A 12,881-nucleotide genomic window follows, 5' to 3' on the forward strand; every position below is an offset into this window, starting at 1 on the left:
GAGACTGACATAATGAAAAATTAGCTCCATTAAAGTTTGTACATTTTTTGAAATCTGTTCATGAAATACGCAGTTAATGCTTAATTGTCAAGTACGTTCGTCTGTGGATGATGAGACAATTTATTGCTACATTAGGTTAAATTAAGAGGTTACTTTGCTTATCCTCTGGTATTATATTTTACGATGTTGGTGATCATGGCTCTCAACGCCCACAGTATTTGATAAAAGCTATTATCTGGGTGTTGTTCTTGAGTGGTGTATCTGTTCTGCTTCTTAAGCTGTTAATGTATGTCCTCATTTGGTTCTCGGTTGCTCCATTAAACCCAGAATTTCAATCGTCTCTACAGACCTTCTGGTTTCTCTCTGCTAAGTACATCACCAAAGAGTCTATTAGTGATCATCTACAAATGCTCTTGTTGTGTTCCTTTCTCCAATAAAACTTCCTTATTAGCCATGTATGTTGTCCAACTAACCCTCACCATAATATAAAACAAAGAACAGTTAATGTTGTGAAACAAAAACAGAAAGTGCTGGAGAAGCTCAGTAGGTCTGGCATCAGCTGCAGAGAGAAAAACAGAATTAAAGTTTTGAGTCTCATTCTGAATAAGGGTTACTGACTCAAAATGTTAACTGTTTCTCTCTCCACAGAAGCTGCTAACCTTACAAGGATTCTCCAGCACTTTTTTTTTTTGTTAGCCCTCACCATGGTTCAAGGTAACCACGTCTCTGTACACTTCATCGTCCATTGTCTTGTTTAGATTCTGACTTGCACATCCACATAATAAAATCAATCAGGTGTAGATTTAAACTCACACTGTTTTCCAGGTGCTCGCATTTCTGAAGGGGTATGCCATTTTTGTGAATATTTGTGTTACAAAACTCCTGATGTCTTCATCAGTTTTCCCATTTGATATTGTTAGGCTATGCAGATAAGAAAATTATTTGCGTAATTATTTATTAGTGTAGAATTTGTAAAAGGACATATTTTGATAAGCTTTTCATCTTTCATTCATGAGCTCAATTTGCAAGAATTCCAATTTACAGGAAAAGCAGATGTTATACTGTTAAGGGGAGAGTGCTGGGTGGTCGACAAGTGGAATTTGGTTTGTAAGAGATGTTGTTAAAAGTAGAGTTGTAGAGATATAGAGCACAGAAATAGACCTTCAGTCCACCTCATCCATGCTGACCAGATATCCAAAATAAATCTAGTCCCATTTGCCAGCATTTTGCCCATTTCCCGGTAAACCTTTCCGACTCATATACTCATCCAGCTGCCTTTTAAATATTGCAATTGTATCAGCCTCTGCCACTTTGTCTGGCAGCTCATTCCAGATGGACACTACCCTCTGCATGAAAAATTTGCTCCTTAGATTCCTTTTAAATCTTTCACCTCTCACCTTAAACCTATGCCCTCTAGTTTTGGGCTCTCATACCCTGGGAAAAGATCTTCTGGAAAAAGGTCTATTTACCCTTGCCATGCCACTCATGATTTTACAAACCTCTATAAGGCCATCCTTCAACCTCTGACGTGCCAGAGAAAATAACCCCAGCCTATTTAGCCCCTCCCTATAGGTCAAACCCCCCAAACCCTTGTAAATCTTTTCTGAACCTTTTCAAGTTTCACAACATCCTTCCTATAGCAGGGAGACCAGAGTTGCACACAGTATCCAATAGTGGCCAAATCAATGTCCTGCACAGTTGCAACATGACCTCCCAACTCCTATATTCAATGCACTGACTAATAAAGGCAAGCATAACAAATGCCTTTTTCACTATCCTATCTACCTGTGACTCCACTTTCAAGGAACTATGAACCTGTACTCCAAGGTTTCCTTATTAATTCAGCACTCCCCAGGACCTTACCATTATGTGTATAAGTCCTGCCCTGATTTCACTTTCCAAAATGCAGCACATCACATTTATCTAAATAAAACTCCTCGGCCCATTGACCCATCTGATCAAGATCCCATTGTACTCTGAGTTAAACTTCTTCACTGTCCACTACATATCCAAATTTGGTGTAATCTGCAAACTCACTAGCCATACCTCCTATGCTCATATTCAAATCATTTATGTAAACAACAGTAAGCAGTGGACCCAGCACAGATCCTTGTGACATACAGCTGGTCCCAGGCACCCAGTCTGAAAATCAAACCTCCACCACCACCACCCTCTGTCTTCCACCTTTGAGCCAATTATGTATCCATATAGCCCAGTTCACCCTCTATTCAGAGTAGTCTAACCGTTCTAACCAGTCTACTGTGAGGAACCTTGTTGAAGTCCAGATAGAATGTCAGCAACTCTGTCCTCAGCAAACCTCTGTTTCTTCTTCAAAAAACTTAATCAAGTTAGTGAGACATGATTTCCCACTCACAAAGCCATGTTGACTGTCCCTAATCAATCCTTACCTTTCCAAATACATGTAAATCCTGCCCCTCAGGATCCTCCAACAATTTGCCCACGATTGATGTCAGGCTCACTGGTCTATAGTTCCTTGGCTTTTCCTTACCATCTTCACTAAACAGTGGCACCACGTTAGCCAATCTCCAGTCTTCTGGCACCTCACCTGTGGCTATCAGTGATACAAATATTTCAGTAAGGGGCGCAGCAATCATTTCCCTAGCTTCCCACAGAGTTCTAGGGTACACCTGATCAGGTCCCAGGAGTTTATCCACCTTTATGCATTTTAAAACATCCAGCACCTCATCCTCTGTAATATTGACATTTTTCAAGATGTTGCTATTTATTTCCCCATGTTCGCTATCTACAATATCCTTCTCCACAGTAAACACTGATGCTAAATATTGGTTTAGTATCTCCCACATCTCCTGTAGTTCTGCACATTGGTGGCCTTGCTGATCTTTAAGGGACCATATTCTGTCCCTGGTTACCCTTTTGTCCTTATAGTATTCATAAAATCCCTTTGGATTCTCTTTAGCACTATCTACCAAAGCTATCTCATGACCCCTTTTTGCCCTCCTGATTTCCTCCTTAAATATATTCCTTTATACTCGAAGACTCAATCTTTGCTGTCTATACCTGACATATGCTTCCTTCTTTTTCTTGACCAAAACTTCAGTTTCTTTAGTCGTCCAGCATTTCCTACACCAGCCTTGCTCTTAACCCTAACAGAAACATTCAGTCTTTGTACTCTCATCATCTCATTTTTGAAGACCTCCCATTCTCCAGCCATCCCTTTACCTGGAACATCGCCCCAAATCAACTTTCAAAAGTTATTGCCTAATATTGTCAAAACTGGCCTTCCTCCAATTTAGAACTTCAACTTTTAGATCCAGTCTATCCTTTTCCATCACGATATAAAACTATTAGAATTATGGTAGAATACTTTGTAGATTTATCCATAAAATCCTGACAGTGCAGAGATAAGCCCTTCGGCCCAACAAGTCCACACCGATCTTTAGAGAATCCCACCCTGACCCATTCCCCAAACCCGCTTAGTCTACACATCCCTGAACACTGTGGGAAATTTAGCATGGCCAATTCACCTAGCCTACACATCTTTGGACTGTGGGAGGAAATCGGAGCACCCGGAGGAAACCCACACCGCCACGGGGAGAACGTGCAAACTCCACACAGACTGTTGCCTGGGGGGTAAATCAAACACAGGCCCCTGGCGCTGTGAGGCCGCAGTGCCAACCACTGAGCCATGCCGCATCTATGTCAACATCTACTATCAATGCTTCAGAAGCTTATTATATTACAAAAGAAAAATATCAAGCCTGAAGATTTGGAATGGTTCAGAAACTAGGAAAGGGCAACTGAAAAGTTGATATGTGCAAAATCAAAGTTATGATAAAATGTGTTTTTCAGCAATACTCAAAATAATTCTACTCTTTTGGGTTCTTTATTTTGCTCTTATTTTGCCTCTAAGTGTAAATCCTTTTCTTCGATATGTGCACACTGTTTTGTGCTGTTTAATGATAATCCATGTGGTGCTGTTTGTTACAACCATGTCTAAAATTCTTTGCAGATTTTCCTCTGTTTCTGCCATAATTACTGACGTGGCTTACAATGTTGCAAAAAAAATAGTAAGTCTGCAGTGAGGAAATGTTTCAGAAACAGCAATGGGCAACTAAAAAGTTGATAAAAAAGGAAAAACTAGATTTTGAGAGAATAAATAAATAGTAGTATAAAAGATTGTAAGAGCTATGATAAAATTACATGAAAGGAAGAGAGCAGTTCAAAAAACATTGTACCTCTTTGAGGAAGACGTGGTAGAAATTAGCATGCAATGTAAAGTAATGGGAGAGACATTGTATAGAACCTAATCACGTTCAAAGGCACGAGTTAAAGGCAGAAACAGAGGGTAATGTCAGGGCTAATAGACTGATCTACCCTGACAGATATCTGCATGGTATTACCCTACAAGGTGTAGAGCTGGATGAACACAGCAGGCCAAGCAGCATCAGAGGAGCAGGAAGGCTGACGTTTAGGGGCTAGACCTCCTTCAGAAAAGAAGCAGGGTCTAAGCCTGAAACATCAGTCTTCCTGCTCCTCTGATGCTGCTTGGCTTGCTGTGTTCATCCAGCTCTACACTTTGTTATCTCAGATTCTCCAGCATCTGCAGTTCCTACTATCTCTGGTATTAGCATAAGGTGGATAGGATGTTGAAAATAGCTGACTGGTCTCATTCATTTCCTTTGCAGACAGGAAGGATTCATTCCCAGCAATTACGTGGTGGAATCCGGGAACAAGCTTGAAACATACGAGTAAGTAGACTAGTAGAGGTAACCACAATTCTAATTCACAATGAAACACTGGGATGGGACTTGTGTTGGCATGTCATAAATAGGCGCTTCAACGAAACACATCAGGCTAAAGGATATATTAATGGGTACTAGGAAAATGTGCCCTTGTATTTCCTCAGATAACCTAATAAACCTGCTTAACTTTAAAGATACGTCACGTGCAACTCTTGCTGATGGCTATTCAATGCAACTGGTCTTATGTCTTTTTTGGATGAAATTGAAAATGTGGTCTTTCATTTTGGAAAGCCAAGGAAATAAATAGGCTTGCTTAAAGTACTCAGATATTGAGGCACTTTTCTGTAGAAGCAGTGGAAATAAAATTCACTTGAAGTTAACTGCAATTCTGTATAATGGGAATCTCAATACAGATTATACATTAATAATCACTGATTGCTGGACAATATAAAATGGCTGAGAAAAAAATATCCAACAGTGACTAATTTCCAGCTCGGAGCAAATGCTGAAGGTAAAGAACATTTCTAAATTTAAGCAAATAGATTTAAAACATCAGTTAGTGGATTGTTTTGGTGGAAAGCACAGTGCAGCACTCCCTCAGTATTGACAATCCAATACTGCAGCACCCCCTTGGTACTGGCCTCTAACATTGTACCACTCCCTCATTACTGACCCTTTGACAGTGCAACACTCTCTCGGTACTGAATCTCCGAAGTGCTGCAACTCTTCAGCACTTACCCTGCAATGGTCCAGTGGTCCCTTAGTACAGACCCTGCAATAATGCAGTACTCCCTTAGTACGAATACTCCATCGGTGCAGTGCTCCCTCAGTACACGTAGATGTACAGCATGGAAACAGACCCTTTGATCCAACTCGTCCATGCTAACCAGATATCTTAAATTAATCTAGTCCCATTTGCCAGCATTTGGTCCATATCCCTGTAAAGCCTTCCTATTCATATACCCATCGGATGCCTTTTAAATGTTATAATTGTATCTGCCTCCACCACTTTCTCTGGCAATTGATTTCATAAACGCACCACTCTCTGTGTGAAAAAGTTGCCCCTTCGATCCCTTTTAAATATTTCCCCTTTCACCTCAAACCTATAACCTCAAGTCCTGGACTCCCCTTCTCTGGGGAAAAGGCTTCTCCACAGGCTTCAGAGAATCCATACAGTGTGGAAACAGGTCTTTTGGCCCAACTAGTCCACACCTACACTCAGAACATCCCACCCAGACCTATTCCCCTGTAACCCACCTAATCAACACATCCCAAAGCACTATGGGCAATTTAGCATGGCCAATCCACCTTGTCTGCACATTTTTAGACTGTGGGAGGAAGCCAGAGCACCCAGAGAATGTGCAAACTCCACACAGTTGCCGAGGGTGGAATCAAACCCAGGTTCCTGGTGCTGTGAGGCAGCAGTGGTAACCACTGAGCCACTGTGCCGCCCAAGACCTTGACTATTCACCCTATCCATGCCCCTCATGATTTTATAAACAACAAAGAAAATCACAGCACAGGAACAGGCCCTTCAGCCATCCAAGCCTGTGCCGATTCAGATCCGCTATCTAAACCTGTCACCTATTTTCCAAGGATCTGTATCACTCTGCTCCCTGCCCATTCGTGTATCTGTCTAGATACATCTTAAATGATGCTATTGTGCCACATCTGCTGGCAATGTGTTCCAGGCACCCACCACCCTCTGGGTAAAGAACTTTCCATGCTTATCTCCCTTAAACTTTTCCCCTGTCACCTTGAAATCGTGACCCCTAGTAATTGAGTCCCCCACTCTGGGGAAAAAAAACTTCTTGCTATGCCTCTCATGACCTCAAAAAGGTCATCCCTTAGCCTCTGATGTTCTAGATAAAACAGCCCAAACCTATTCAGCCTCTCCCTATAGCTCAAACCCTCCAATCTGGCAATATCTTTATAAATCATCTGACTCTGCAGCACTCATTGCTGACCCTCCATCATACAGCATTGCCTCAGTACTGACTCTGTAACAGGGCATCACTCCCTTGGTACTGACCCTCTGGCAATGCAGCACTTTGACAGTACTGAGTTTCCGACAGTGTAGAACTCTCTCAGAACTGGAGGGATTAAAATCATGCCGGATTTTGTACCAAGTTTCTATAATTAGTCAATCTCTTTTATCAATCATGGTATGTGGGCTTTACTGGTTAGGCCAGCTTTAATTCGGCATCTGCCATGGGAATGTTGGCCTGAATGACCTTTTTGAACTGTCACAGTCCATTTTGTATAGATACATCTACAGTGTTGTTAGTGAGTGAATTCCAGCAAGTTATCCCAGTGAAATAACGGGATTCCAAGACAGATTGGTGTGCACCATGGAGGGGAACTTGCAGGGTGTCCTGCTCCCATGTATCTTTTGCCCTGTCCTTCTAGATCGACATGGTCCTGCTTTTTCGGAAAGTACCGTCAGAGGTGAATTTGTGTGCTGCTGCAGTACATCTTGTCAATCGTACACACTGCTCCACTGTGCATGGGTAAACCTCTGCCTTGAAGATGATAAATCTACCTTGGGTAGGCAGAAGGCACATTACTGACTTAAACTGTTTCATGGCAGGAGTGTTGCCTATGCTGACAGTTTATGTAGCATTATCTCAAGGAGTAAACCTTGAGGATTAGCCCAAGGGATCCAGTCAATGCCTTCTGGACCACTGGCCCTGGTACTGGCTCTGTATTCCCTTCCAATAGAATTGATACTCACAGAAAAACCATACCAATTAAATCAATAAGAAATGCAAGCGAGCAAGCAACAGATTTGCAATGAACAGAAATATTCACCATTGTCCTGTTGTCACACAGATGGTACAACAAAGAAATCACAAGGAGCAAAGCAGAGGAGCTGCTGAAACAGGAGGTAATGATTATTTTTCACTCTTCACTATCACAATACAAAATATCAAAACCTAGCAGTCTCATTATGCAAAAGAGTCGTTCAGAGATCACCAAACCAAACACACTCAGGATGAGTACGGCACAGGGTTAGATACAGCTGGAAATTCCTTCTACATTGTCCAGGACAGGCACAGTACAGAATTAAATATAGAGGGAAGTTGTCTGTACACATCCCCATCAAACACTCCTAGGGCAGGTACAGCATGAGGTTAGCTGCAGAGTAAAGCTACCTCTACATTGTCACCATCAATCACTCCAATGACCAGAACAGCACAGAGTTAGGTATAGAGTAAAGAGCTCTCTATACTGTTCCCAACAAACATTCCTAGGACAGGTACAGCATGAGGGTAAATAAAAGATACTGTTCCTAAAAACACATCAGGACTTGAGAGCTGCAGAGCCCCTACCCTATGAATATATCCTGTTAAGTGCAGTCGATTGACCAATACAAGTGATTAACCACAACACAATCCAGTCAATTGAATTACTTGCTGGTACTCGTACTTCTCTCTTTGGAATTTGATCCTAGAGCGGTCCAGTTTGTAACACCGGGACTAATCTTCAGGAGAAGGGTTGAAATGCTCCGTCCTGTGATTGTCAGATCACCTTCATTACCTTTGTGCTACATTAGATCACACAAGCCCTTGCCTTTATCTTTGAAGATCTAACTGTACAAGTTACAACAAGTGGGGTGCTGTAAGAAGGAGTGATGGGCCCTCAGGTATTTTGTATTTTATATTAGTGACATGAATATAGATATTGAGTGTCATTATCCAACTTTACTACAAACAAAGTGAGGTGATAATGTAAACTGTGGGAAGGACACAAAAAAGCTGCAAACAGGTTAACATCTTGAGTCATAAGATGCAGATGAAATACAATGCACAGAAATGTGACATTATTTACTTTAATAAGAATAAAAAAAAGCAGAACATTTTTAAAAAGAAAAAATGCTTGTAAATGTTGTTGTTGTTCAAAGGGTCTGATCATATTATTAATCCAGAAGTTAGCATGCAGTTCAAACAAGCAATTAAGAAGGCATATAGCGTGTTAGCCTTTATTACAAAGGATTAGAGTATGGGAATGAACAAGTTTTGCAGCAATTGAACAGGACAATAGTGAGATTAAACTAGGTGGATTGGCCATGTTAAATTGCCCATAGTGTTCAGGAGCGTGTGGGTTATAGGGGGATGGGCTTGGGTGGGATGCTGCAAAGGGGCGGTGTGGACTTGTTGGGGTGAAGGGCCTGTTTCCACCTTGTAGGGAATCTAATCTAATCTAAACCAGGCATCCTACATGTTGTTTTAGACTCAGATTTATGCAGCACAGAAAAGGCCCTTCAATCCATGAGATTGGTAGCCAAGATCAGATAGTGTGCATGGTCCTGTTCTGAGAAACAAAGTAAATTGGGCCAACATTCCCTGGAGTTCACAGAATGAGAGCTAATCTCATTGAAAATAAAAGTTTATAAAGGGGCTTGACGGGTTAGACACTAAGAAATTGTTTCTACTCAGTGGAAAATCATGAATGCAGGGACACAGTCTCAGGAAAAGAGGAGATTATTTAAAGCAGAGATGAGGGAAGATTTCTTCCCTCAGCTGGAAGTCAATCTTTTGGAATTGCCTATCTCAGAGGGTCGGAAATGCTCCATCATTCAATACGTTAATGATAGGGAGGGAAAGATTTTAGGCCTGTCAGGGAATTGAGGGGTAAGGAGAGTGGGCAGCAAAGATTTGTAACATTTGTGGCCACGGGTATCATTGGCTGGGCCAGCATTTTCTGTCTTTCCCTAACTGCCCTTGAACCAAGTGGCTTGCTGACCATTTCAGAGGGCAGTTAAGAGTCAGCTACATTGCTGTGGGTTTGGAGTTAGCTTGTAAGCCAGTCCAGATAGAATTGGCAGATATCCTTCTCTAAAGCACATAGATAACCAGATCAGTATTTACAACAATTGACATTGATTATATAGTTACTGTTAGACTAGCTTTTTAATTTCATATTTTTAATTCTTTGAAAATTTCATCATTTGCTGTGGTGGGATTGAATTGGTTTCATTTAGTTAAGGGTTACATGGATGTAGAAGTAAATGGATGTTTCAAGCATGGAAGTGTTTGTAATACAGCACTATGAGTATTATTTTTCATGGTGATAAGGCTGGCTGTCCCCGCATGAAATAAACAACTGTAACCTGACTTCCTGAGTCCTCTTTATCAATTTGTTCATTGTCCAATAACAGTGGGATTCAACTCCATGTCTCCAGGACATTAACCTGGGACACTGGATTGCTAGTCTAGTGAGATTACCACCACACCACTGCCCCCCTTTTAACACAGCTCAGGGAGAAGATCAGCCACGATTGCATTTAATGTCAAAGCAGAACTGAAGGGCTACTGCTGCTTCTATTCCTCATTCTTATTGAAAATCTTTTTTGCCTTTAAAGCTTTTTATTGTTGCTTTTTTAAAAAAAAAACAAACTCTTGAACTGTGAAGATATTTTGTCTTCTATGTTATCCTCTTGCCTATTAATACAGTAATTTATGTTTCCTTTGTAGGGTAAGGAAGGTGCATTCCTGCTCAGGAATTCAAGCCAGGCTGGAAAATATACGATGTCTGTGTACAGCAAAGCACCAGGGTAGGTCAAACTCTGCTCCTGCATTGTCTAACAGCATAACCAATTTCAGACCAATGGAGATTGGTCAGCAAGCTCCCTGCTCCATTTACATTGAAACTGAAGAAGTTGTTGAATAAAAATGGACTATACTCCATCTGCAATAATACTTGAGCATTACTATACCAGGGACTGTATGTCTTCAATTGAAGTGAGCTGGAAATCATAGCGAGTTAGAAACTGAAGAATATTCATTGACTATATATATGTTCCAGGATGTTTTTCTCTCCCTTTGTTTCTAGTGGATCTGACATCAGCCCACATCACTGATGATAGACACCACCAGCATAACTGTTATCAACATCTTAAACATTTTACCTCAAGCATTCTAGTAGTACACAGATACAATGATAATTGATTGTTGACTAATCAGTGTGATCATTCTTTTACCAGCCAATGTACTAAAGTCCCAGATAGAGGGTGAAGGAAACCCACAGTAAGAGAGAGATTGGGAACCATTGATCTAAAATCACTCATTCCTCTCAAGGTTCCTACATTCACCACACAGCGGATCCCAAATTAATCAAATATTCCATTCAGCATGTTCTTTTCAGAAAGAAACTTAACTTATATTTGAACTTATCCAAACTAGATTTTTCTACTTTTTCCCTAGGGAGTGGCATCACTCAGTGAAATTTTGACAGATTCATTTGAATTTACCCCCATTCAATCCCAGAATTCATCCCTTAGTTCTGCTCACATTCTCCTGAAGTCAGCCAAAGGCAAGTCAGCCATTGAAGGGAATCAGAAATCACAGGGAGAGAGTGGAGGAGGCAATTGAAGTACCTGAAAAACAAGGATAAGAGGAATCTGTTCCATTCAGATGGACTCTGCTAGGTGTAGGCACCATTGATCGTTGGTGATAGGCATATTAAGAGGCAGGAAACTAATAATGAGAAGATGGTGAGATCCAGGAGCGAGTAAATTGAAAAGCAGCAGGGGAAAGGTCAGGGCTGTAGACCAGAACAGTGGTTAGGGCAAAGTGAAGTGGAGAGGGTCATGAAAGAACAAATGAAAGTAACAACATTAATCAGGCAATAGTCACTCAGGAAACATCAAGAAAACCAAACATACAACAAAGCTATGTGACTTTGTGAAACATTCATGAAAAACTGGATGAATTAGTAACACAGATAGCTTTGATTGAATTACCATTAGATGCGCTGGTAAAGTATCCAAATTTGGGGAGTACTTTAGAAAAGATAGATAAACTGGAAAAGAAGGATTGCTTTCCCTGATAATAAAGAATGACAAAGTCAGAGAGGTTGGGGAGAGGGAGGGAGGGAGGGTGTTAGGGAGAGAGAGAGAGAGAGAAAGTTTCTTAGCTAAAAAAATGATTAAAAAAGTGAAATTAGTTTATATGGAGCTATGAAACAGTGAAGAGGCAGCAAACAGGTGATGGTACCTATTTAGAGTTTTTTTTCCCAGTAGTCAGGGTTTTAGGGTTGAATGTGATTCAGAAAATTAGTAGTGTGTGTGTTTGGGATAACAGAGTAATCATGGGCACATTAATTTTCATATAGACTAGGAAAATCAAATTTGCAGAAGCTGTGTGAGTGACAGGTCAAGATTAAGTCAAGATTAGTTAGTTATAAATCAAGATTACTATTTCAAGGAAACAACAAAAAAACAAGCCATATTCATTAAAGTATTTACAACAGTTTCAGAGGGTCTGCACCACACCAACTGCTGTGAAAGCTCAAAAAAATTCATCAGCATTTCTTAATGGATAGTAAAAGTTAGCATCGCTAATGACACAATCCAAACATGACTGAAAGATAACATTTAGAATGAACTCTCAGCTTCGAGCTGTCCATGACGATTCCCTCTGCACTTTCTCCCATTTCCAGTTTCTCTTCACCAAGCTAGTTTCCCTTGTGTTTGTCCTGTCCAATCTTTCAGTGTGCCTCCTTCCCTAAATCTCCATGTTTTACGCTGCTCTGCTTTACATTATTACTTCCCAAGTTTCCTAAATTTGGTTGATTCTATGCAACTAAGTTTCTAACTGCATGTAACGGTGGAGAGTCAATTTGCATGGAATAAAGCAGTTAGTCTGTGGCATAGCACCAATATTTCCATATTAAGGAACGTAGCAGAAGGCAAACAATGGTCTTGTGTGAAGAGATGGGTGTCTTAATTGGGATAGGAGATGCAACAGTCTTACTTCTGAATTTTTGTGTGCACCAAAAGAGGGTTTGACGTTGGATATGTGGAGGACCTCTGTTCCAACAGGAGTTAAAATTCACCAAAACATTCCAAAAATTGAAAAATGTTCAGACTAATATATTTTTAAATTTGGGTACGGCTAGATTATGTGAGTTATTGAATCTTTCAAGCAGTTTCTACCCATGTCAATCTGTCCTTCAAATAACTTGATTGGAAAGGCAAAGTACAACAGACCATCAATTCACAATTCCCATTTTTCAGCTCTGGACAATTAAAATTACGGCAATGCACAGAGCTGTAACCACATTGAACCCAAAAATATTCTTGTTAATACAAGCCCAGTTGTGTGGATCTACCAATGCCACATGGACTGCAGAAGTTCAAAGTTTGCTCACTAC

The 12,881-nt window shown here is 40.7% G+C and overlaps 1 protein-coding gene across 3 annotated transcripts in view; it reads left to right on the forward strand.

Annotated features, from left to right (window-relative positions):
• Positions 1-12,881, forward strand: part of btk (Bruton agammaglobulinemia tyrosine kinase) — a 124,805-nt gene that overhangs the window by 83,469 nt on the left and 28,455 nt on the right. For all 3 annotated transcript variants that reach the window (XM_048544452.2, XM_048544454.2, XM_059651516.1), the window contains 3 exons: positions 4,668-4,730; positions 7,557-7,611; positions 10,202-10,281. In XM_048544452.2, the coding sequence (XP_048400409.1) occupies positions 4,668-4,730; positions 7,557-7,611; positions 10,202-10,281 (198 nt within the window). The remainder of the gene's footprint in view (positions 1-4,667; positions 4,731-7,556; positions 7,612-10,201; positions 10,282-12,881) is intronic.

The sequence above is a fragment of the Stegostoma tigrinum genome, chromosome 15, assembly GCF_030684315.1.
Source record: "Stegostoma tigrinum isolate sSteTig4 chromosome 15, sSteTig4.hap1, whole genome shotgun sequence".
NCBI classification, from domain to species: domain Eukaryota; kingdom Metazoa; phylum Chordata; class Chondrichthyes; order Orectolobiformes; family Stegostomatidae; genus Stegostoma; species Stegostoma tigrinum.